This window comes from Dicentrarchus labrax, unplaced genomic scaffold, assembly GCF_905237075.1.
Source record: "Dicentrarchus labrax unplaced genomic scaffold, dlabrax2021, whole genome shotgun sequence".
In the NCBI taxonomy this organism is placed as follows: Eukaryota; Metazoa; Chordata; class Actinopteri; family Moronidae; genus Dicentrarchus; species Dicentrarchus labrax.
This window is the reverse complement of record NW_026136702.1, coordinates 13,198,493-13,222,943: the sequence shown is the minus strand read 5'-3', so window position 1 is coordinate 13,222,943 and position 24,451 is coordinate 13,198,493. Positions and strand designations below refer to the sequence as shown.

General features: G+C 39.9%; 1 protein-coding gene across 5 annotated transcripts; it reads right to left on the bottom strand.

Moving 5' to 3' along the window:
* Nucleotides 1–44: 44 nt before the first annotated feature.
* Nucleotides 45–24,451, bottom strand: col17a1b (collagen, type XVII, alpha 1b). 5 transcript variants are annotated; one of them, XM_051375473.1, is made up of 56 exons: nt 24,230–24,448; nt 22,934–23,001; nt 20,671–20,721; nt 20,423–20,530; nt 18,445–18,768; nt 18,255–18,311; nt 18,100–18,135; nt 17,918–17,968; nt 16,402–16,548; nt 15,581–15,802; nt 15,158–15,526; nt 14,280–14,363; nt 14,084–14,152; nt 13,830–13,982; nt 13,392–13,484; nt 13,261–13,305; nt 13,031–13,177; nt 11,374–11,868; nt 11,185–11,235; nt 11,051–11,068; nt 10,887–10,913; nt 10,711–10,773; nt 10,516–10,620; nt 10,355–10,408; nt 9,212–9,247; nt 9,021–9,074; nt 8,896–8,931; nt 8,775–8,810; nt 8,607–8,669; nt 8,009–8,044; nt 7,758–7,829; nt 7,632–7,658; nt 7,445–7,516; nt 6,848–6,928; nt 6,682–6,717; nt 6,502–6,582; nt 6,058–6,117; nt 5,896–5,946; nt 5,715–5,780; nt 5,558–5,626; nt 5,441–5,467; nt 5,249–5,290; nt 5,052–5,135; nt 4,889–4,927; nt 4,643–4,759; nt 4,444–4,563; nt 4,245–4,355; nt 4,005–4,142; nt 3,801–3,911; nt 3,514–3,693; nt 2,184–2,324; nt 1,849–2,076; nt 1,506–1,670; nt 1,285–1,365; nt 1,109–1,183; nt 45–1,021 (listed from the first exon to the last, which is right to left on the bottom strand). In XM_051375473.1, exons 2-56 carry the CDS (start codon nt 22,989–22,991, stop codon nt 966–968), a joined length of 5,418 nt encoding a protein of 1,805 aa, XP_051231433.1. In that variant the 5' UTR covers nt 22,992–23,001; nt 24,230–24,448; the 3' UTR covers nt 45–965. The 5 variants fall into 5 exon arrangements, with proteins under 5 accessions (XP_051231433.1, XP_051231432.1, XP_051231431.1 ...); XM_051375472.1 differs by adding an exon at nt 23,153–23,205 and having other exon boundaries at nt 15,158–15,802; nt 24,230–24,369; XM_051375471.1 differs by having other exon boundaries at nt 15,158–15,802; nt 24,230–24,449.

Sequence of the window (24,451 nt, the reverse complement as noted above, 5' to 3'; positions counted from 1 at the left end):
CTCGAGTGAAACTGTTTTCAATTTAGTCATACAAATATCAAGACTCACAAGTCCAAAAATAGATTTATTTGTGTGTCTTTCAAATATATTGATCAAATGTCAATAAGTTCAATCATGTAAAAACATAACCTGGGAACATTTTATAATTTAATCTTTCCAACACTTAAAGGTATAAAGAAAATACATCAATTCTTATACAAAAATATACAATCCAATCAGTCATTTGTTAGTGATTATCTGAGTCCCTGTCTTTCAACCATTATTTTACCAACAAACCTTTCAAGTAAATCACCAGTCCTGACTGCAACAACATTTACTGTAAACCCTCGCCCCCGTCTGACCGGGACTGTGTCAGGTTCAGATAACGATGCATTGCTTTATAAAATGTAATTTGTGTGGGGTGAATGGATAACTGCCAGTCTTAAAGGGCTGGAGTTTGGCTTGATTTACGTGGATAATCTGACAATATTGTAGCCTTTTAAGAAACATAAATGACACATTTAACACTCCTATAGTCCTCAATACAGTATAATCCTCAAAAGACAATGAATACAAAAAAACAGTACACCAGACACTCAAGTTACACAAGCATTGGGGAAAAAAAGATGCAAAGTGCAATTAAAACTGTAGCTACTTATTGCTTAAAAATAGATATTCTCTTTAACAAAGCTGCCCCTGGAAAAAGGTTGAATGCAAGCTTCTAACTAAGCGAAGTAAACATTTTACACCCACATGTCAAAAAATGAAGTCTGTGTTACAAAAACACTGACCAGCAGCTAAATCCATACCTCTACTGAAGCCATTTTAAAGAGACTGATGCGTTTTTTGGCCGCTTTTATTTTCTCAAATTTGTCCTCTTGACTTTTCTACAAATGGCAAGAATTAAGAGCATTTTGACTACAGATGAACCTAAAAAAAGACGAGTAAAAATGAAATCTGACGTGATCCAGTAGTATGTTAGCCCTTCAGCCACCGTTGGCCTGACGGCGATGCCTCTTGTGACGACCGACCACTTTATTTCCTGTAGTGGGATGATAAAGTGACGAGTTACATGTGCGTAACATTGGACATCTTTTATGTAGTTCTGACAACATTTGAGCGAGGTTACCTGCATCCCTCTTCTGCAGTTTGTGTGGAATTTGGATAGTGTATGCCCCCGGTAAACCCTGGGGACCTGGATCACCTGTAAACATAGGAAACTCTCAGATTGCCTTGTCTCAGTCACTCCACTAAAACATTTCTCTGGAAAATATGCAGTGTTTCATCAGCTCTGTTTAAATGTACCCTTGTCTCCTTTGGGTCCTGGGTACCCTCTGTCTCCCTGTGGTCCAGGGCCTCCTGGAGGGCCGGGGATGGTGCCATAAGCTGTGCAAGAGAAAAAGCACAGATTCAGTCACGATGAAGCAACATTTTCCAACTATGCTTACATAAGTCTGGACAGTTTTCCGTTGCTGTAAGATTTAAGCTGATACAGTATGTGGAAAGTCATAACTCTGTATGCTCACTTCTGAAGAATTCCATGAGGTCAGCTGTGACATTGCCGTAGGCACCGATGACACGGCTTTGACCAGCTGGTCCGGGAGGGCCAGGTGGACCAGGGGGGCCTTGGATCGCTCTAACGTTCGTCCTCCAAGGACCCTCAACCAGATACTCCTGCAGCAGGCCTTGATCTAGGGGGAGAGTTTTTATATCAAACTTAGACCTCTTTCATCATTGTTGGCCTTTGTAACTCACTAAATCTATAGCAACATCCCCCAAAGCATTATGGGAACTGTAGTTAGAGTATATCTACCAAACAGAAGTATAAATGAGTAATTAAGATCTACTTGTCGGCTGTAATGGACTCACTCTTGATGTAATCAGTAACTTTCATGGCAACGTTGGAGTAGTCCATCGTGTCAACGTGCGTCCTGACATTGGCATCTGACAGCCTGAAGCCGTGGCGACTGTTGCCCTGAGAGTTGCTCTGGCTTTGCAAGTAGCCCTGAACGTAACCCGGCTCTCCGCGCTCTCCTTTCTGACCCCTTGGTCCTTGAGGCCCTGGAGGTCCGATGATGGCATGACGAACACTGTCACCTGAAAAATAAGAGTTAATTTCAGGTTTTGGTTTTATGGAAGTTAAAAGGGTTATGTTTGACTACACATACTGACTGATCTGTCTGTGAGGGATGTTTGGAGCTTACTGGTCAGATACGCCTGGATTTCCGAGCGGAGGCTCTCCCGAGGGAAGTTTCCACTGTATGAAACTGTTCCAGTGTAACTGCCTGGTGGACCCTGTGGACCAGGAGGGCCAGGAGGGCCAGGAAGACCTCTGAACCTAGAATCTGAGAAAGATTCAACTCATTGTTACTGTAATTGTAAAGCAAGATGAGGCTGTGCATCCACATTTATGTTAACAGGGTTGGATAATAGACAAATAAACAACAGTCACAATAACCATATTGTTGTTGAACTCATTCTGAGTATTAAGCAAGATGAAGGTAAGCTTTGATACAGGAATGTTCCCCCTGAAGATCTTGTTTTTGCTGACCTCCAGTGGTCTAAGTTCTCATCTCGCTGCAGTGATGTAAAAGTGTACTCCAGGGTGTGTCAGTACACCGTGACATCATATGGGGGTTCTCAAATAATAGTTTCTTTGAGAACAAATTTACAAGTAGTATTTTATGGATGGATGTGTTAGTTTAAATGTAGATGTATGTAAAAGTTGAAAGAAGGTTGTTTCCTTATTTGCCAAGGGATATTGTGAAAAGATGATTGTAATGTTATATTCTGTGTTTATGGTCTGTGGTATTTCTATAACTAACTATAAGTAATGACATTTTGAAGAAAAGGATTAATGTTTTGTATCTACAGTATCTATTGGGATTTATTGGTCACAATGTGGATCAATGAATTATACAGAACCCAGAAATACAGCATGATGAACTGGAAACTCAGAGTATTGTTACGTATTATGGTCTTAACACAAGAGTGTAGTGTGTAGTAATCGAGGCAGACACTGTCATTTACTTTATATGTAAGCATTTACGAGTTGATTGTCAGGGTTTAGTGTTGCACCATGCAAGTGTTTCTACTCCCGTTGGTGACGTAAAGCAAACTAATTGAAAGTGCATCTGCAAACGCGGGCGTCTTTGGTTTGTGTTTACAAGAAATTAAAATTTGTTTAGCTATGTACGTATAAATAATTAATCCTGTTTTCGGTAAATATTCTCTAAGGGAGGCAATTATGATGCTAAATAATGTAATTAGTTGAGGTTGCTATGAGGAATATAAATATATATAAATACAACACAACCATTATCACCCTTTAAACCGTACACACACACACAGCGTAGTAACATTGGTTGTAGGTTGTGGACGGATCGTTAAACCTTCCGTCATATAAATTTGTGTCAGTGTTCATATTTATTGATGGTTTTCTTTATTGTAAGGTAATATTACATTTACTTGCTATGTGAATCCAAGCTATAGCATTAGTTGTTGCATAATCTTCATCTCCTCTATCAGACTCACCCTGCAGGTAACGCTGAATCTCCTCAAAGCTGTAGCCACGACCTCCCGCCCCATACACAGTGGCCGAGGAGACTCCTGGTGGCCCCTGAGGGCCCTGAGGGCCCTGAGGGCCAGGTGGCCCTTGGGTTCCAGGAGGACCATGCGGTACGGCAGACTTAAACCATACCTGGAATTCTGGTTCTAAGTAGATGAAGATATGAGGACGATGATGAGTTTTTGTAACTTGTCACTGTTCTCGGAGAAGGTTTTCAGTGTGATTAACGGAAAATGATAATAAAATGATTTACGTTTAATCAGTGCAGAATAGTCAATCACAGCGTGACTGAAACCAATGCCACCGACACCAGGAGGCCCAGGAGGACCGGGTAACCCAGGTGGACCTCTACTAAACCCTTCATCTGAAAATGACAATAAGAGCAGTTTGATTAATTAATTAAGTCCTGCTTCCACTTCCAGGGTTACTGTATTCTGTTTGTGCAAACCGTGCTTACCATTCTTGATATATGATATGACATATCTGGCTATGTCCTCTATGCCATAACTGCCTGAAACTCCTACTGATGTCCCTGGTGGTCCTGGTGGTCCTTGTGGCCCTGGTGGTCCTGACAAATATCTCCTCACATCGTCTCCTAGACAGCAGAGACACATAGTTTATCCCAGTGCAAGATGGACTTCTGTAAATACGTAGAGGACACTGTGGATTATATATGTAGCTCAGCTAGAATACTTACTCTGAAGCATGGTGATGAGAGCATTGACTGTCAGGGATCCAGAGCCAGGTCCAGGAGGACCAGGTGGTCCTGGAGGACCCTGAACGCCAATGCTGAGACCTGAGCCCGAACCTAAAATTGCACATAAGTTAATGGTGGCTCCCATTCTACTGTAATTATAATAAAACGATATAAGTTCTGGGGGAAAGCACAGGCGTACGTTGTATGTATGCAATGATTCGAGTGGCGATGTCGTCCATAGAGCCTGAGAAGGTTGCAGGAATTCCTGGAGGTCCAGGTGGACCTGGAGGTCCGGGGGTTCCTGCCAGTCTGCTTCTGCCTGCATGGAAGAAATAAAACAGGTTCATACTCTGCTCAGTCCCCCTGACAGCCTGTGAGCTCTTCAGAAAGACTCTTACTTAGATAGCTGGTGATGTACTGGTGCATCTCACTAGAAGAGCCGAAGGAGCCCGGCTGACCTGGAGGGCCAGGAGGACCTGGGGGACCAGGAGGGCCTGCGGTGACCGTAAGGGCACCTGATGAAAAATTAGATAGTAAAGACCCAGAAGAGGTTATGTGGATTCAAACTTTAAAGTTACTTGAGATAAAACACTTTGTGTATTATTGTAAAGAGTAGTTAGAATGATCATTTTGATTTGCTCTACCTCTTGAATGGCCAGAACTACCTGGAACTCCAGGGTCCCCTTAGAAATGATAAACAACGACAAAAGCATTATCTTCATGTGATGCACACAGGCAGATACAGTGCTCACTCAGACAATAAAACACTGACAGCTTTCACAGATTCATATGTATGAGTAGCTCTACCTTTAAATCCTTGCGGTCCTGGAAGTCCAGGAGGCCCTGGTGGACCAGGAGGCCCAGGAATCCCGTGCCCACCAGAATAAGACACTGTAAGGAAGATATAGTAAATAAATAGTTATACATTAAGCCTGTTCCCCACACATCCTCAGCCCTTGAGGCTTTCTAATGTGACTTTGTCTGATTTGTGTTTGGATGTTGACCTCTCTCAGAGCTTCCTGGAATTCCTGGCTGGCCTGGTTCACCTGAGACACACATAAGCATTATTTATGCTGGGAAGGCGATCTGTATTGTGAGTGATTTAAAAAAAAACAACACACACACACACACACACACACACACACACACACACACACACACACACACACAAACACACATTAAAGAAAGACAGTTACCTTGGTATCCTCTTGGTCCAGGAGAACCTGAAATAATAATGTAGATGTTAAAATAAAGTACAACTAAAACTAAAAGAGAGAAAGCCTCTTTAAATGAGGTATATAGTAAGAGATCACCTGTTGATCCTTTAGGCCCGGCGGGCCCAGCTGGTCCTGGCGGTCCTGGTGGTCCAGAGTAAAACGTTCCTGTAACGAGAGCAATGTTGAAATCTTTTCTGCTCTACATGTCAAACCCACATCAAGACATAGCATGAATTTGGATTTTGGATCATACCAGAGCCAGAGCTGGATGCAAAGCCTGGTTCTCCTCTTTCTCCTTTAGCTCCTGGTCTTCCATAACCTACAAAGCAGAAATGATAATGATAAACTTTGATATGAAGAATGGCTGAGCTTTACATAACAAACAAATGCACCATATGATCCATTTGCATCAGAGAATGAGCTGAAATACTTGCCTGGCTGACCTGGAGGCCCAGGTGGTCCTGGAGGTCCTTGTCTTGAATCTCCTAATGAAAGCATTTTCCAAACAATCAGTGACGCAATTTGAAGAATATTACAAGTAGATATTACTGTGGTTATTCTCATGATGCTGCGACAGAGCATCTTGTCTTATTTACCTGGACGTCCAGGAGGACCCGGTGGGCCGGGTGGGCCAGGTTGTGCAGAACTGAACTCCCCTAAAGCAGAAACAAAAATACACAATTTTAGGTAATGAACAGTTTTCTTGTGTGTAGAAGTAAATTACTGAATAGTGGCCACAGCACAATGCTAAACGCGAAGAGTAACAGTAGCATAAGCAGAGAAGCTGACTTTGTAATGTCAGTTTTAATTGTTTGCTAGCATTGGCCACCATAGATACTGGTCATACCCAACTAAGTAAGGCTGTAGCATCAAAACACCTGAGTGTACAGAACTGGACTGTATTGAATTCAACTTTTAATTCCCAATTACTTTCTCTCAAAAGGTACATAGTTTCACTTTTAGTATATTCTGCAGATAATGTTACACCACAGATGTATGATAGAAAACCACTGAAATATGAAATAAGTATGCGCTCTCACCTCTGGTTGTGCTTTCAGACGTTTTCACTATTATTCCTTGTTCTCCCTGATCTCCCTTATATCCCCTGTCACCTTTAGGACCTGTACAGACAAACACAATGCAGCGTCTATGAGACTCTGTGGGAGACATATCCAATCTAAAAAGCTTCCTTTAGGAGCCAAAAAAGCACAAAGACCTACCAGGTTGGCCAGGCAGACCAGCAGGGCCAATGGGACCTGAGAAGGTTATACGTAACACATATTAGTACAACATGCCAATGCAACAGACAGGTATTGTAACTACTGATATGGCACAATTATTCAGAGATAAGATTCCATCATCTGGCTGAGCTATTAAGGGTCAGACCTGATAATCCTGGAGGTCCTGCAGGGCCGGGAGGACCAGCAGGTCCAGGTGGTCCTGGGATGCCAACAGAAGAGGCGCCAGCTACAAAATAAAAGTGACGATCAGATATCCTGAAACTACTGTATAATCTAAAAATATAAACGTTTTACGCGTACTAGCTCAGAAAATATGAGCTACCATTACGACCAATGTTAAAAAGCAGTGTAGGCAGGTAGCTATTAACAGTTCGCGCAGGAGTCAGGTTTATTCCTAATAATAAGATCATAAGATTGACTGAGCTAATTTGGTGGAAGCCATGATTGCAGTGTTTTTGAACCATTCGTTTTACCTTCACTTACTATCACATTTAGGCTCGTAACTAATCATGGATGTATGCGCGCTACACAGGCATGAACGTGACTACCTAGCAGGCTGATACTGAAATTAAATATAACAGGAAATGAAAAAACTTCCCATAGTATTTTCACTTGAAATGTTGTAATAATTTGATAGTATTATGTATTTTTTAATTAGTTTATTTCTAAAAGAAATAATAATTTCGGAGGTTCCTCTGCGTACCACAAGAGGGAGCCCGCGTACCAGCCGTGGTACACTTACCTGCATTGATGATTCTTCCTGCTGCTCCTGTTTCACCTTTGGCGCCAGGTCGTCCTGGATTCCCTGGTATCCCTAAAAGTATGATGAAAGTACAGTTTTAGTGTTGAGAGCAATAAAAAAAAAGAATTTACATCAAGGTGTAGAATTACTTATAAAACTACAATGTGTATGGATAGTAGAGTTGTACCTGGTGGTCCTTGAAGCCCATGTGTTCCTACAGAGGAGGAGATATTATTAATAAATCTTAATTTATCCACAGATGATAATGTTAATGTTGCTGAAGATCAAGTTTCATAACAGTCACTCAGTTTACCTGGAAGTCCAGCATCTCCAGGAGGCCCAGCAGGACCTCTGAGTCCGGGAGGCCCCGCAGGCCCGTGGTCACCTGAGGTCCAAAAATAAAAATATAACTTATGAGTTGGGCTGAAAACATTGTGAGGAAGAGGAAGAAAAGCCTTGTTTTTAGATTGAACCCTCATACATTTATTGAGTTGCGTGATCTCAAATGTTACGTCCTTGTGCATATTAAAATAATCTGTAATGTTCATATAATAACTCATTTACCTCTTGATCCTTTCTGACCATCAGTTCCAGCCACCCCTGATAACAGAAAAACAAAGAAGAAACAAAAATTATATTGAATATCAATCAATACATCAGTCTAAAAATGTTACTTATGTTGTAACGGTTTATTTTCAGTGTATGTTATTCCTTCCATGAACACTAGGGGGGCTTTACTCCTCTCTGCTGCCCTCTGCTGGAGTGTGGCATTTTATTTTTACTGCCACATGGAAATCAGTTGTAATGTAACAAACTTGTAACTAGCCAAGAAATGGTTCAGATCATAACTTCAAGTAAACCGCATTGTTTTTACGCAACAGTTTTTGTACAGATTAAACAAACTAGATTTGTTTATCAGAGGACAGAGGCCAGCTAGCTGCTTGCCCCTTGTTTCTTGTCTTTGTGCAAAGCTAAGCTAATCGTGTGCCGGATGTAGTTTCATATTTAATGGACAGATATGAGCATGGTATTGATCCTCTTATCTATCTCTTGGTCAGAAAGCCAAATTAATCACGCTAGGTTATAGTTTATAAAAAGAATATGATCATGTAAGTGTCTATGAATGAGTAAATTATCTGAGGCTGGTGGTCCTCAGACTCACCCATTGACCCTTTGATTCCTCTCTCTCCAGCTGGCCCTGGCAGACCTGGTAAACCAGTATCACCTGAGGAGTGGAACAACTGGATTAGCACCGGATGCTATACTCAGAGTGTATAACATGCTAAATTGACAGCTTCAAATAAAGTTTAATTCACAAAGCTGTACTGACCTGGCAGACCTCTGAGACCTTTGTCCCCAGCTTCACCTGAAATAAACATGATTTAAACATTGGTTAGAAATATTCACTGATCTCACAAGTCCTATAAAAACCTGATGTAGTTACAACAAACCTTTAAGTCCTTGGAATCCAGCAAGCCCTCTGTCACCTGCAGAGTAAGAAGAGTGACTGTGAGTAATATTGTAGTATATTATATTATATATATATATATCTGTATTTAGCAGCCGTGTAACCTACCTTTAGACCCAGGTAGCCCTGCCTCGCCACGGAAACCCTGAGCACCTGGTTGACCTAGAGCAAAACAGTTCATGGAAAATGCCAGGGATTAAATCTACGTCAGTACCAACAGTATTTTCAGTTGCTGCAGGTACATTTGAGATAATATTCAACTCAGTGGGTGTTTTTCATGGGAACAGGGAGAAACTGACCTGGTGGCCCAGAAAGCCCAGGAGCTCCATGTTCACCTAGCACAAAGATGAATATTTATAAGGAAGGAGAATCACTTAACAGCAACATTATAATAGCCTTTAGGCACCTTGAAGCATGTAAAGTAAACAAAAATGTAACATTAGCATTAAGAATTGACACAGACAATAGTGTAAAAATCCCATTAGTCAATATGGTGGTGTACAAAGATTTTATAAGACAAAGATTTATGTTTTATTTATAGGCCTACTTTATAGAAATGTATTTAATTAAATGATCATATCCATGCTGGGTTCATAACCCCACATTCATCATATTTTAATTGTTATAAGTGCTTTAGGGAGAACTGTAATTATCAACATACAGTTAGAACAAGAGAAAAATAAATATATAAATAAAGATTTATTCTACAGTGAAGCTAATACAGAGAAGCCAAATAAGCATTTAGATTAATGCATCAGGAAAGACAGGAGAGATAAAATGTGTACATTCATACTCATGTTGTTTCATTATCTTTAAAGCCATAATTAAACAGCACTTTGAGAGTGTCTTTCTCGCTTAATTAAATGTTTAAAAAGGTACATTTTGTTAGTTGCTACCCCCATTGGCAATGATTGATAAAACGTGTGGTTGTGGTGGGGCGTGAACGCCAGAAAACCTTTATTCTGAAGGGGGACACACGAGAAAACATTTGAGAACCACTGATATAAGGTCAGGACAAAAGCACAAGCAGAATAATTTAGTAAAGTTTAGGACAACAGTTAGGAGGTTAAAAAGTTAAAGAGTCATTCATGGATGAGGGTCCCCTTACCCCTTAGTTTTACGAAGCATTGTTTCTACTGAAGCACTGAGTTAATGCTGGTGTCTTAGTAGAAGTAGAAGTAGCAATATAAAATTGAAATATGTATCATTTTTCATCATTTGTGGTGTTTTTATTCTTAATTCCTATGTGGGTCAATGTGGAGGCTTTAATAGCAAACTGACTCTATGCTGCCACCTGGTGCAGTTTGCAGTTTATACACCATGAGAAACCTTTTGTCACAAGTAAAACAAGTGGTATTTTGATGTCAAAACATTAGACAATTAGATTTTATTTAATGTTTATTTAAATGTAAAAAAAACTGAGTTATGTTGAATGGTCTCACCTTTTGGTCCGACAGATCCCACAGGCCCAGGAACCCCAGGATCTCCAGCAGCACCTGTTTGAACCAAGCACACGACATCCTGTAGTGACACGATCAAGACAGGCTAGGAGGTATTACTACCACTCAAAAACATACAAGTTATGTTACTCTGAGCCTCATACCTTTGTCACCTTTCGGTCCAATGCCTGAATGTCCTGGCTCACCTCTGGGGCCAGCAGGGCCCTCGCGACCCCTGATACCAGGTTGCCCATCCAGTCCGTGATCACCTGATCAGACATTGTACATACAGATTAAACGTCTCACTCTAAATGAGCCAAGCAGTGCAGCTACATCATCAACTGAAGCTCTCTCTGTACCTTGACTTCCTTTCTGTCCTTTAGGACCCTCAGGGCCTGTTTGTCCCATCGCACCCTGAGCACCTGAGGTCAAAGGTCACGGTCAGTAAAATGACATTGTGATGCCACATAAGAGTTCTAAGAAAATGTAAAATACTGGTAATGACTCAAGGAAAATGTTAGTCATCATTCCTCACCTGGAAGTCCAGGGAAACCAGCATCTCCTGTGACGAAAAAAGGTACATTTGATTATGAAGAGAGTCCACAGAAAAAGAAATGCAACACATCAACAGAATTACAACTGAAAAGTCTAAAAAAAAAAAAAAAGATTTCTAGCGATAATAAGATTTTGCTGTCCAACCTTTAGCTCCAGGGTCCCCTAAAAAGAATAAAAAATATACATAAATGAACATAAAATAAACACGACTCATATTGATTAACTTTAAAAATGGGTCTACATTGAGATTTTATGAAAGAAATATGTTTTAATTTCACCTCTAGGTCCAGGCAGTCCTCTCTCCCCCTGTGCTGAGGATGCTACAAAAGCTGAGACAGAAAACAACAATTCAGTTAACATGAACATAGTGTGTGTGTGTGTGTGTGTGTGTGTGTGTGTGTGTGTGTGTGTGTGTGTGTGTGTGTGTGTGTGTGTTAATTTAGTCAGTATATATGCATGTACTGTACCTCTGAATGTTTGTGAATGCATCTCAGTTGTTAGCATGTTCTGAATCATCTTCTGAATATAAGCAACGTCCATGTGTCCTCCACTCATGCCGGTCCCGAGGCCAGTACCACTGAAGCTGGTACTGCCAGCACTGCCACTGGAACTGGTACCAGTGCCGCCAGCACTGCCACTGGAACTACCGCCAGCACTGCCACTGGAACTGGTACCAGTGCCGCCAGCACTGCCACTGGAACTACCGCCAGCACTGCCACTGGAACTGGTACCAGTGCCGCCAGCACTGCCACCTGCAGTACCGAGATCAATGTCATTGCCACCGCTACTGCTGGCACCAGCAGCAATCCCAACTCGTGTTTTGGAGTCTATGCCTCCTCCTCCTCCTCCTCCTTCAATGATGTCATTGGAAGAACTTGAGAGCCGACTGGTATGAGCACTGGCGGCCGAGGACTCTGCCTCCAGGGTAGCCACTCGATTCTTCAGCTTTCTCACATCCTCAGCTGAGAAAGTAATGATAAGATAAATAAAATATAGTACAGTAATATAGAAAAATAGAGTTTTACACAGGTTACGAATGTATCTGTTGCAGCCACGTTCTAGGGTTTGACACGTATCTCTGTGTTATTTCACAGCTTTTATCCTTATTTCACTGTAATTGTCATGATTATTGTTCATCATTCACTTTCAGGTAAAGCAATAATGACTTTAGCAATACAAACAAATGGGACAGGAGTGCATTTGGATTGGCTACCAAAATAAATTATAGAAAGAAACTGAGAAAAGTATGACAACCTTGATACAGAGCAGGGGTTTTGAAAGTCTGACAAATCTGAGATAACAGTGCATTGAGAGGGATGTTTCCATGGAGTCAGTTAATTCGGTATGGGCTACAACTTTTAGCCTATATTTGTTTACATTTTGGCAAATTGGCAGCATTAAAAGTATGCTGAATTAGCTATTAGCTGTCCATGTTTGCAATGTACTTTAGATGTACAGAGAAATATCACGGGATAAGTTTGACACTGAATTGAGCTACAAGAATGTCTTTTTCTCCTTTTTCTAAGCAGATTTTTGACATTCAATCACAATTGACATGGGACTGGAAAGTTTAACTCACATTGGATCTAAAAATATGTGTAACATCAATTAACTCACTGTATGTACGGTACAGGATCAGTAACTGCTCAACAGATTTTGATGCACGCTTTCATACAAGTAAAAATATACCTCAAATCAGAGGTTAAAAGTGTAATTTTTAGGTTGTTTTTTATCACACTTTTCAGGAAAAATCCACACCAAAAACTCTCCTGCTGCAGGAAAACAAACTGGAGTCTCTGATGTCATCAAGCAACAATTTCTGGAGCTGCTCCACTGACAATGAATGCCAGACCCACTTTATGGCAGTGAGACAGTACCCACAGATCAAGTTTCCAAGGAAAGGAGTGGATTTACTGTCTCACGGCTCTTAGCAGCACTGTGAAATAATGCTCACTAGCCTGTAAAAGCTGAAACACACATTTTATTGGTTCAAAAACAGTCAATCCCATGTGATTCACTGCAGAGCAGTGGCAGAGAGTATCTGATGACTCCTCGGGGTTTATCTTTGGGGAGATTTGTATTTTTCCCTATTAAATGTCATTATGTTTTATAAGTCAACATTACCCAGTGCAATGAGCCCAAACAGGAGACCCAGCAGGAGCAGGGAGAGGAGGAGAAGACCGAGCAGCCATTTCCACCAGGAGCAACAGGAGTCGGAGCAGCAGCAAAACCCTCCTCCTCCTCCGAAGATGCCGCTGTCCCTGTGAATCTCTGAAGATGGAGTAAAGAGTTAAAATCCTCGCTGTCAACCACCAAGTTGCTCATCATGTCAACATATATGCTATCAGAAATACCTGCATAGGTGGCTTTGTCTTTCATCACAACTCCAGATGATCCGTCTGATGTAAGAATGAATACAAATCAATCATTTATTTTTATAATAAAAGTTATTTTTTCCTTTCTTAGAGATGTTGTTACCACTCACAGTAAGAGTTGCCTGTCTCCATCTTCAGTGGCATCGTCTCACTGTAGCTTGAAATAAGCTTCTCTTTCTTTATCGAATCTCCCGATAACGAGCCTGTAAAATTAGAAAAACTTTTTTAAACACGGGAAAAGAAGAGGAAAAAGAAAATCGTGATAATAGTATTAATAAGCATTTTGGTCTGCCTGTGAAGGGTCCCTAAGAGGTGAAAAAATAAATACTGGGACAGGTGATAGTACTTCATTAACAGCCTGTATCAGGGTTGCATGGTGTACAATTATGTAAAACAAAATACTTTACTGTATAAATATACTTTACAGCTCGCTGTGGTCATGGGAAGTTTGGGATCCAAACTTGGGTCCGGAAAAAGTTTAGAACACCCTTTAAAGTGAGAGAAAATTCACAGTTTGCCCAGAAGGGGGCAGTTAGTGTCCGACTCACCTCCTCCTATGTGAACGCTGCTGCTGCTGGTGAACTGCTTCCCGCTGTCTTTAGCCAAAATGAGCGTCTCCGTGTCTCTCTTGGCTGAAACGTTCTCCTTTTCTGAGATCAGGAACCTTTTCTTGTATGTGTCATCAGTTTGGGATCTAGTGGCTGATAACAACAAAACAACAACAAGACACTCAGGAATCATTTAAGAATTGGTTTGACTCTGACACCTTTTTATCATATAAAAGGAAATTATTTGGATTTACTTGTAGAGATTCCAGTGCTGACGACACCACCACCATTCGACAGGTTCTTCTGTACGCCGTAACCTGTGACTACAAACACACACACACACACACACAGATAAATGCTCATGTAAGAAAGGTCATATTTTGTGTTTTTTTTATTATAAGTGCAAAGTATTTGATAGTGTCAAGATATTGTAGAACCAGGCTGCGGTACCTCCTACGTTAGCGTTTACGTTGGCTCCACTGGTGGTGAGCACACTGCTCGAAGTGGGAGCCAGATTATTCTGAAAGCCGTAAACTGTAAACAAAAATGAAGGCAGGGTTTGATTTAATTAAATAATGAAACCATAAAATAGCATGCACTTGTCTGAAAATGTATAAAAAAGAAAAGAAGAAAACCAAAACAACAACACATATGGAAAGAAAGAAAAAATAAAAACAAGAAAGAGTAAATGGAACAAGAGCAAGGTGTTCTAGATCAGATTTAAGCATGAAACTGGATAAAAATGTTAAAACTGAACGAAACACAGTCACAGATTCATCAGTATACATATTGTTTTGTCTAACAGTCCAAAATCCAAAGATATTTAATTTATAATGATGAAAAACAGGGAAAGCATTAAGTCCTCACATTTTAGAAGCTGGAACTGCTTGTTATTGGGCAAGTGGGGGCAATGTAAGAATTGTAAAAATCTGCATGATGGACTTTTTTTAGTAGTGGCCCAAAACAATGTATTCTGTTCAATGTTTAACTTAACAACGGCACAAATCAGTCAAAATGGATGTCTAAGGACACAACTGTGGAGATCCTTAGAGTATATTCATTTTTAATGAATCATCATAAGATGTTTACATGACCATAAATTTAAATTTTTGATAGGAAATCACAGTGATGAGAGTCAAAGATCAGTTAAAGAACAACTGAATATTTACCAGAGTGGGCTTGTTTGCTTATTTATTTATGTGTGACGAAGTCCATGTACAGACTTTAATAAAGTACCAGAAGAGGCGAAACATTCTTTACTACACTACAAACAAGACAACGTTTCACCTGCAGGTAACAGGTAATATTCAATATTTGTATTGTCTCACCTGACAGGGACGAGGGTGAGGTGAGGCCAACCGGTGAGGACCCTCCTCCCGGCATGTTGTTGGTGCTGGCCTGGTACGTGTAGCTGCTGGTGTTGCCAGCAACCACGGTGGCGGAGGAGGAGGGCAGCGTGGAGGTGGACCAAGAGAAAGATGGAAGTGTAGCGTCCAGAGTGTCATACTGGCCTGATCTCATAGTATCATACTGGCCTGATCTCACACTGCTGTCATACTGCCCTGATTTCAAACTCATGTCATAGTGTCCTGACTTTACACCAGTATCATACTGGCCCAATCTGACACCAGTATCATATTGCCCTGATTTCAAACTCATGTCATATTGTCCTGACTTTACACCAGTATCATACTGGCCTGATTTTACACCAGTATCAAACTGGCCTGATTTTACACCAGTATCATACTGGCCTGATTTTACACCAGTATCAAACTGTCCTGATTTCAAACTAACATCATACCTGCCTGATTTCACACCAGTATCATACTGGCCTGATTTCAGAGTGACATCATACTGGCTTGATTTTACACCAGTATCAAACTGCCCAGATGTCAGACCGTTATCATACAGGCCCAGTGTATCAATGGTGTGGAAGGCACCTGATCGCACACCAGAGCCAAATGAAGTCTGAACTGCAGGAGAAAAAGGACACAAAGACAGAAATCAAGAGAGCGTAAAGTTTCTCTAAATTAAACCAAATTAAGTTTAATAATTCAGAATGCAAACAACAATGGTAAAAAACATGTGACAGATGTTGTTGCTCAAAATAAAATGAAAAAATGTGTGTATTAATGTGTATTGATTAATGTTTTACACTTTAATTAAAAGCAGCGTCCCAATTAATTAATTACAGGTCTCCTTTACTAGCCTGGTGTGGTAACATGTTCTCAATTAGACGCCGGGTCTGGATTTCATAGAAATTCTTTGGATGTATAAAACCTCTTTAAAGCACATCGGTCGCCCGCTTGAGCGAGTTCTAAGCTGCTTAGATCGCCATAACAAATAATTCCCATCTTAAAGGCAGGTTGAGTTCATTGACTGAAGGAAATAAAAGCCTTGGTTATTATTTGAAGTTTAACGGTAATATTGCTGATATTTTCTTTGTCTGTTGTCCATAATAATTTAGTGCATGAGAGGTACAAACTGAGGCCATTTAAACCATATATCTTTAGGAGGGAGACAGGTTGTCTATGCATGCACAGTATGTGTGACTCTGGTGAGGGTATATTACCTGACTGAGAGGCCACAGAGATGGTCTTGGTTTCCACACTGGCCTTTTTAGGAACTGGCAGGGTTATGGAAGCACTGGAGGAGCGAGTGGGGCTGACGCTGCAAGAGCGTCCCTTCAGCAGCTTCTTCACATCGTCTAGCTCCGTCCCTGTAAAACCACAAACAATGCTCACCAAATATATGCCATAAATAATGCCATAATGTGTTCTTTCAGCTTTCTGGTCCATTTAAACTTGATTGTTTAAGAAAATAAACTTGATTTTGATTATTTAGGAATAAAGGAATTAAATCTCTGTTGTGCTAGGTGTCAATCAACAATTTACTACATATTAAATATATATGTATGTATGTATGTATGTATGTATGTATGTATGTATGTATGTATGTATGTATGTAGCTTAAGAACTGAGATCTGCTAGAGTTTAGCTGGGGATTTCTCCACCATGATTGGATTTAGTTACTTCCTTATTTAATTATGTAGATTTACTAACTGAATTACCAAAAGTCAGTTGATCTGAATGGATATTTTTCAATTACAGATAACAGCTAGGGGAAAATACATTTATTTAAATATTTTACATTTTTAAATTTAGCTTTGGCTTTTAGCTCAGGCTCTCACCAGCTAGCTGTTATTTAATAATTAATGTATTCATAAATAGTGTACATACATAAGCATTAGCAGCAAAATGTGCTTCAAGTATAAAAGTAAAAGGTAGACCGGTCCCTGTGTTATTTTTAATTAATGGATTATTATCAGGTTACTGATGCATTCATTTAATACTGGTGGAGGTGGGACTAATTTCCACTACTTTATAGTGCCGGGTTGTTGGATCTTTAACATTGCATCATACTCTGAGTTGACTTTGTCTATTTGTGTGTAAAATCTTGATCTTCAAAGTACTATATATAGAAATGTTGTATAACATGGAAAGCACAAGTAGGCATACATCAAAATTACACTACAGTTAAAGGTGTTAGGGTTAAGGTGGCACATTTTTTTTTATCAAAAATTAAATTATGGCAGTTATACACTTTAATCAGCAGGGGGAGCGTTGTGACTCTGCACTGTTTTGCCTCAAACGGGATGTGCTGCAAACAGTGACTCATGTGTGCCATTGTTGCCACCACAAATCTGCCCCCTTAACTTCTTCCCCACATGAACACAATGCAAACAAACCCATGATTCTCCTCGTTTCGGTCGCACCCTTTTCTTTTGTGCAGATGTGCACCGTATATCCTGTGTGGGGGGATCTGCACATGTGTTACTAATTTAAATTTCCTGGACGTAAACATGCATGTGAGAGGTGAAAGAGTAGGAATGTCCTTTGTGTAAAATACTGAGCCAAAGCATTTGACAGTAACGTAATTCAAAAAACATGCTGCTCTAAAGTGACCCGGCAGTGAAAACTTGTTCACTATCAGAATGGTTGAGCATGCTCAAATAAAGATGCTTTGTTGCTTCATGAGGGATTGCATAACCGACAGCAAATGGATCAATGTGTCTCAAGTGGTCTTACATCTGCAGGCGGTGGGAGAGGCACTTTGTAATCTGGCTCTGATCTCGCTCTCTGGAAAAAAAATCACACAATGGACAAAGGAATCCTGATTTAATAAAAAAGAAAACCGGGATAGTTCAGAGTCAGATGGTGTAGAAATAATGAAGGGAGGAGGGCGTGGAGAAAAAGCTATTACTGAATACCTCTGCTTTCGCTCCTCCCTCTTGTGGTGCTGGAGCCTGAAAGGAAAACAGACAGAAAAACATAAACACACACAGAGACATGATGAGGATAAAGCTGGAAAAACATAACTAGGTATATAGAAAGTATACAATCTCATGCAGCCATTCTCACATACAATAGACTCCATAATCTTTGCGTGTAAATTCTGGAGAGGAATTAGCACTGGAACTTCCTAGAAGAAAACACAATAGCAGCAGAAATGTTAACAGCACCCTCGCGCACAACGGTTTCCTTTCTCTTTTTATGCTTCTGTTTCAGGCAACCCCATGATGCCAACTGAGTTGTTTTTATTAACAGGATCTCACCATCATAACCTCCTGAGCGGCTGGATATGGTCTTCCTCTCGCGGAAACCTGGCGACAGGCCTCCTGATGAGCCAGCAGTCTGCGCTCTCCGTGCACCACCCGAGGAGCTGGACCTGACCTTTGACACCGAGCTCACAAGATAGCTGCCACCGCCTCTGCCGCCTCCTCCTCCACCACCGCCTCCGCCGCCACCTCCTCCGCTTCCACTTCCGTATCCCTCACCGTCTATGTAGCACCCCCCTCCATCACCTCCTCCCGAGGAGTCTCCTCCGAGGTAAACTCCTGAGGAGGAGCTGTAGCTGCTGGTGTTCACACCTACAGAGGCTGGAGGGGGGGATGATACATGCAAGTTATTTTTGATTTCCTGCAACTGTATCCTCTCTGCAGTGTGAATAAATAAACAGGAATATCCCTGAGTCATTTACTCACTTACTTGTTATTTATATGTGTATTTAGATTTCATGTGACTTTATACTTATATATAGATATATTATATTTATAATATTGTATGTTTCACTGCACTATATTCATCTGACAGCTGTGGTTACAGGTAACAACCATATGATGGCAGAATGCTGAATATACAAAGTAGTTAAAGATCCAGTGTGTAACATTTAGGAGGCTCTATTGCCAGTAATGTAATATAATATTTAGGGATGTCCTTATCAAGGTTTTTTTAGCCCCCAATCTGATTTAAGTAATTTAATATTGAGTATTTTTAGATAATACAGTTGCACAATTCACACTTCAAGTTACTAAAATCAATCCAGTCCTTGACAACTGAATAGCTGTAATCTTGCATTAAAAAACAAAATGCCTTTCCTTATTTTTTTGTATTTTTTTAAATTGTTATTACACAATAAAGTATAAAAATAACAAGATTGTGTTGTCTTGTCGCCCAACATAGCCGATACTGACTATTTTCAGGTGATTATACACTAATTAAAACATACCTTTGAATATTAAATTCCATTTCTGCCAACAGATCCTCCTAAATGTTGAACCTTTAAACTCAATTAAGTGTTGATTATTATTGTAAGCTTTACTCTCCATATATGTTGAACTTTATGATACTTTATGATACTTATACCTGCAGATCAATGTAACATTCATTCAGCTGACCTGCTGTGCACTGACTCTGAGATTATCAAGGTTATCTAAACACAACTTTCCTTATAATAAGTGCCAAATTATACAACTCCTCCCAGGAACCTTCAGATGAATTTACAGTTAAACATCAGTTCCTTTCTTGAAAATGACAGGAAGCTATGGGCAGTGGGGAGGAAGTACTCAGGTCCTTTACTTAATACAAGTAGCAATACAATATTGTAAAAACACTCTATAACTATTATTTTATTGATTAACTGACAGATTGTTGGGTTTTATATAGCTTCAGGAAATAGCCTTTAATTAGCCAATTACCCAGAGTTCACAAGGAGACCTTCACACTGTTTGTTTTGTTTTTGCATGAAAACTAACGGAACCAATTATCATCAATTAGTCAGTGGATTAATTAAATTAATCAACTAATGAATCTAATTGCATACAGGTATACTGTTGGGTAGTTTAATCTACATCAGAGCATCATATTTTCTAAGATAATTCTATTAGATAATCCATAACTTTTGTATATAAAACTTTTAATTTGTAAAGTAACCACTAGCAATATCTGTCAAATACCTGTAGTGGAGTAAAAATGTTCTTACATTAGTATAAAGTGGCAATAAATAAGTGCTTCAAATGTGTACTTAAGAGTAAATGTACTTTAGTTATATTTTCAATTTGTAATGGAGTATTAAATATGAAGTTCTTAAAAACTGCAAGTGATGTGAAATGACACACGAAACCCAGAAACTGAAATTAGTGTTAGTTTCCTCCTACTGGGGGTTAAAAATATAACATCCAGCATCTCAGAACTTGTCCTAACACAAAACCACAACTTCCCAATTTTGGGCCATGAGTGGAAATTTGCTCTCACATGAGGAGAAATAAGTTCCACTGCTGTTCTGGGTTAAGACATTCTTCTCCAAGCCCAGCCCTCCAGCACCGCTGGACATATTCCTGTGATTTGATCCGCTGGTTCCCTCTAGCAACGAGAAGACACACAGCAAAACAAGGAGACGCTGTTACTCATCGGGTACTTCCTTTAGAACTGCTCGGCTATAATTACTGTATTATGCATTTAGTTTGCTGCTGATAATTAAAGCAGAAGAAAGAGACACTCACTTGGCGGTAGAGAAGTCAGTCTGGACGTGGAGGATACAGTTTCTGTCACAACTGATGGCACATGAAATAGAAGTAAAGTTATTACTCTGCGTATACTGAGCAGTTGCTGGGAGGTATCTACAGCTACAACTATGTTATTCAAACTTCTATATGTTAATCCCAGTTGGCAGCTGTTGACTGAGGTGTTGAGTGACTGGTATGGTGATGATTTTCATGCTTCTAAGTCCCACTTTCTAGTACAGGGTTTATAAGCAATAACTAAAGGCTTTATTAACAGATAAAACATGATTTTACAATGCTATATGTATCAGTTATAAGTCTTATTAAGAACAACATTCGGGTTGCCAGGTCGGTGTTTATCCTCCTCCTAGGACAGTGGCTTTGTATTTTTAGTTCATCAGAAGGAGCCTCCACAATCATTCAATCATCAAACATTTACACATAGTAAATAATGGATTATTATCATTATATGAACCCTTAAGCAGTGTTGGGCAGCAACGCGTTACTAGTAATGGTATTACAGTAATACTATTGCTTTCCCCAGTAGCTAGTAGTGTAACTAATTACTAATTAATGTCAGCAATAATATTAAACTTACCTCCACAAAAAAAAAAAAAAAAATTAGTTACACCTCACTTCTGTTGGCACCACCCTACAAATTTGATATCCAATCACATCTTTGGATTCTTTTTTATAATTGTGGAGGAAACGATGGAAACGCTTACATTCAGCGGGTGGAAATATTCCCATTACTTTGATTTTAACAAAGAAAACTGGTTTTCAAAAGCCGTCTCCTGCTTTGATATTTACGTTGACAAAAATGTCTTAGCATGAGAGAGACTTACTTGAGCTTTCAGCCAGATATCGTGGCTTTCATTTGCATATAGAGTTTGCTCAGTTGTCATGGAGATGGTTTAGCTGTTATCATGAGAAATAAAGTACGAAATGACAGCCATCTCTATAAAAGCCCTGGAAAACGAAGTCCAGTAAGTGGACCTTGTTTTGTTACTGATGTTTCCAAAATCACTAATAAACCTTCAGCCTCTTTTACTCTTATTTATGTTTATGTGTCATTTTCTCACTTAAATCACTCACTCTGTCCTTCTAGAGGCAGTTAAACAAGGTGCAGGAATATAGTTTATGTAAATCATGTTGTGTTTATAATGAACTGGGAGAAGATAAATAGTACTAATGACCGCCTTCTTCCACTAGAAGGCATCTTGTTCTCCAGCCTGGTTGAGTTTTATTGGATTCAGTTATGCATAATGTAAATTCCATTTCAGTTTCATGATGCCTCCTTGCTCCTGTCCTCCCTCCTCCTCATCCTCCTCCTTCCTTTTAGGGATTTCTATCTCTTCCAGGATGACGGCTAAAAACCAGAGGTAATCATGCTTTTGCTCCTGTTGCTCCTTGACTTTGAAACAGCTTCCGAAAAAGTCTCAGACAATCCAAACTGGTGCATAAAAAGCATCTTAAAACTCACTTGTTTTGGCTTTTTTATGGTCTTTTTTCTGAACTTTGTATATTGCGTCCAAACCACGTTATCTTGTCTATCTCTTCTTTTTTTCTCTCACTTTCTTTTCTCTCTTCTGTAAGGCACTTTGCAAAGCACTGTTGTGAAAAGTGATATATACAGGAGGTTTACTTTGGTAAAACAAGAAGGAGAACAAGGGGACAACAGAACAGCTGATTATATGTTTGTTTTCATCTAGAGTCCAACGTATAATCAGGCGTTCCTTGACCTCGTCTCAAAAGTCGTTAGGCCAAGATGAGCTGTCCTTTTACAGTCATGACTTAGTGGAGGAAACCCCGGAGGATGACTTACACCCTGAGCCCTGAGAGTGAGGAGCAGAAATGGAAACCTGAGACCAGGGAAGGCATGCCATGATGTTAGTAATGGGAAGCGCCCTCAAAAAAGAGACACAAGCATCACCCAGGAAAATAAGTGCATAAGTGTTTGTGGGTCTTTAAATGCAGATTTACACTATAAGCCAATATTTCTTTAAGCTTTCAGATAATATTTTATAGAACTTTACCACAATGAGGTCTGTGGAAATTGGACCTTACTTTTGGAAAAGACACATTTCTGCTGAGATTTTCAAATGTATTTTTCTGATGCTTTGGGCACCGTAAATGAGAGCCAGTTAGTCTCCACCGTGTCTCCTCCACTTACATCAACAGTGGGGTTTTTTTTGGTGTTTGTAACTTGTGTTTCTATGGTGGCTTCATTTGAAAATGTCATAAATAAGTTCAGAAATCTCACCCTTTTCTTCTGACAAGTCTCCTGAGAGGAAGTCCATCTGTCTTGTTAACTCGTCCATCCCATCTTATCTGGTAAGATGATAAAATGTCCACTGTCATGCAGATGCTGTGCCAACTGCTGTTAAAGTTCAGTTTATTTCTTGACTTGTAACTGTGGTTAAATGGCATTTCAGCAAACATTTAATTGGGAAAACATTTCCTAAGTTATGCGGGGAATGACCTTTAAGCCGCTTGTGTCTGATGTTTACTGCATCAATTTGAAATTTCATCCCACTGAGGACAGAAAAATGTCATCACATTAGTCTTGGGATCTTATTTTTAAAACCCCATTCTAATATTTCAGGAGATACTTGAACAACCAGCTTATAAAGATCTTGAGACAGAAATTCCGCAGTAGGCCCAACATAGACCTCACCTCTCACCTATACTGCCTTTAAAAAGAAAAACCAAATAATTTTCCAGACACATTGAATTCTCATGTGAATGGTGGATACCACAAGAAAGGCCCCCAGAAGCTCTGATGCATCATCTATAGATTTGAATAGAGTTTGTATTAACTTTGTATCTTTGAAGCCCAAACTAACAAAAGAACAAAAGAGGCCAGTGGATCACTGCACAGCTCTGAAAGACCATCCTCTCACCACACCCTGCCAGCCAAGGACATTTAACAGCATGTGCCTCATGTACTGCACACTTTCATTTATAGACATAAGAAAAAAGCAGAAATACTCTTTCCTCAAATCCTGGCTTCCTCAAATCAAAGTTTTCCAGTTTCTTCCACCTCTCAGAAAGGTAAAATATGAGTGAAAGCCAATGAATCATTCCTCGTTACATTTACTACGCTTTGTTACTTAAACACAAATCTTTCTGTTATAGCCTGCAACTGATCTCAACGGCAAATATGAAAGGCTGATGTCACATAAAGCTGGCGGCAAGGTCCTGGCCTGCAGTATATTTAGAGGGATGTAAATAGCACAGCAACAGTACTTGTAAAACTATCCCGAGATCACTATAACAGACTAATTATACAGATACCACCAGGAAAATGATACCTAAAAACACTTTACAGACATGTTATATAAATGTATAAGACTTTGCGCAATTCCATCTAACAAATCCGAACTATAAAGGCAAAAAAAAAAAAAAAGCCCATCACCAAACTTAGTACAGTTGTTAGTGCAGAGATGCATCAGCCAGGTGGGAAGAAAACTCCATCCAGCATAAACAGCTTAAACATAAAGAAAAAGTCTCCAGGTTTATTCCACATGTTGTTTAAAAAAATAAAATAAATCCATACCTTCAGCCAGCTCGAACAACAATCAATCAAATCCGGATTCCTCCTCTCGAGATGGACCGACTGATCCACAGGAGGAATAAAGTGTTTATATGAAGTTGACGCGTCGTGCTGTAGGGGGTGGGTGGTGGGGGGGGGGTTCTTAAAGTCCTCGGTCCTTTTGTGCCTTTTCTCGCAACTTTCCCAGGCAAGTCAAAACAGAGATTTGGGCACCGGTCCGAGCCG

Bases quoted from the DNA above. Each gene is read 5' to 3' on its own strand.
- col17a1b (XM_051375471.1), bottom strand. From the start codon at position 22,991: ATGGACGAGTTAACAAGACAGATGGACTTCCTCTCAGGAGACTTGTCA. The intron at 17,969-18,099 runs GTATTCAGTAAT...TTTTTTTTCCAG, and splicing joins AGGGAGGAGCGAAAGCAGAG to AGAGCGAGATCAGAGCCAGA. The intron at 3,694-3,800 runs GTAAATCATTTT...TCATCTACTTAG, and splicing joins CTATTCTGCACTGATTAAAC to AACCAGAATTCCAGGTATGG.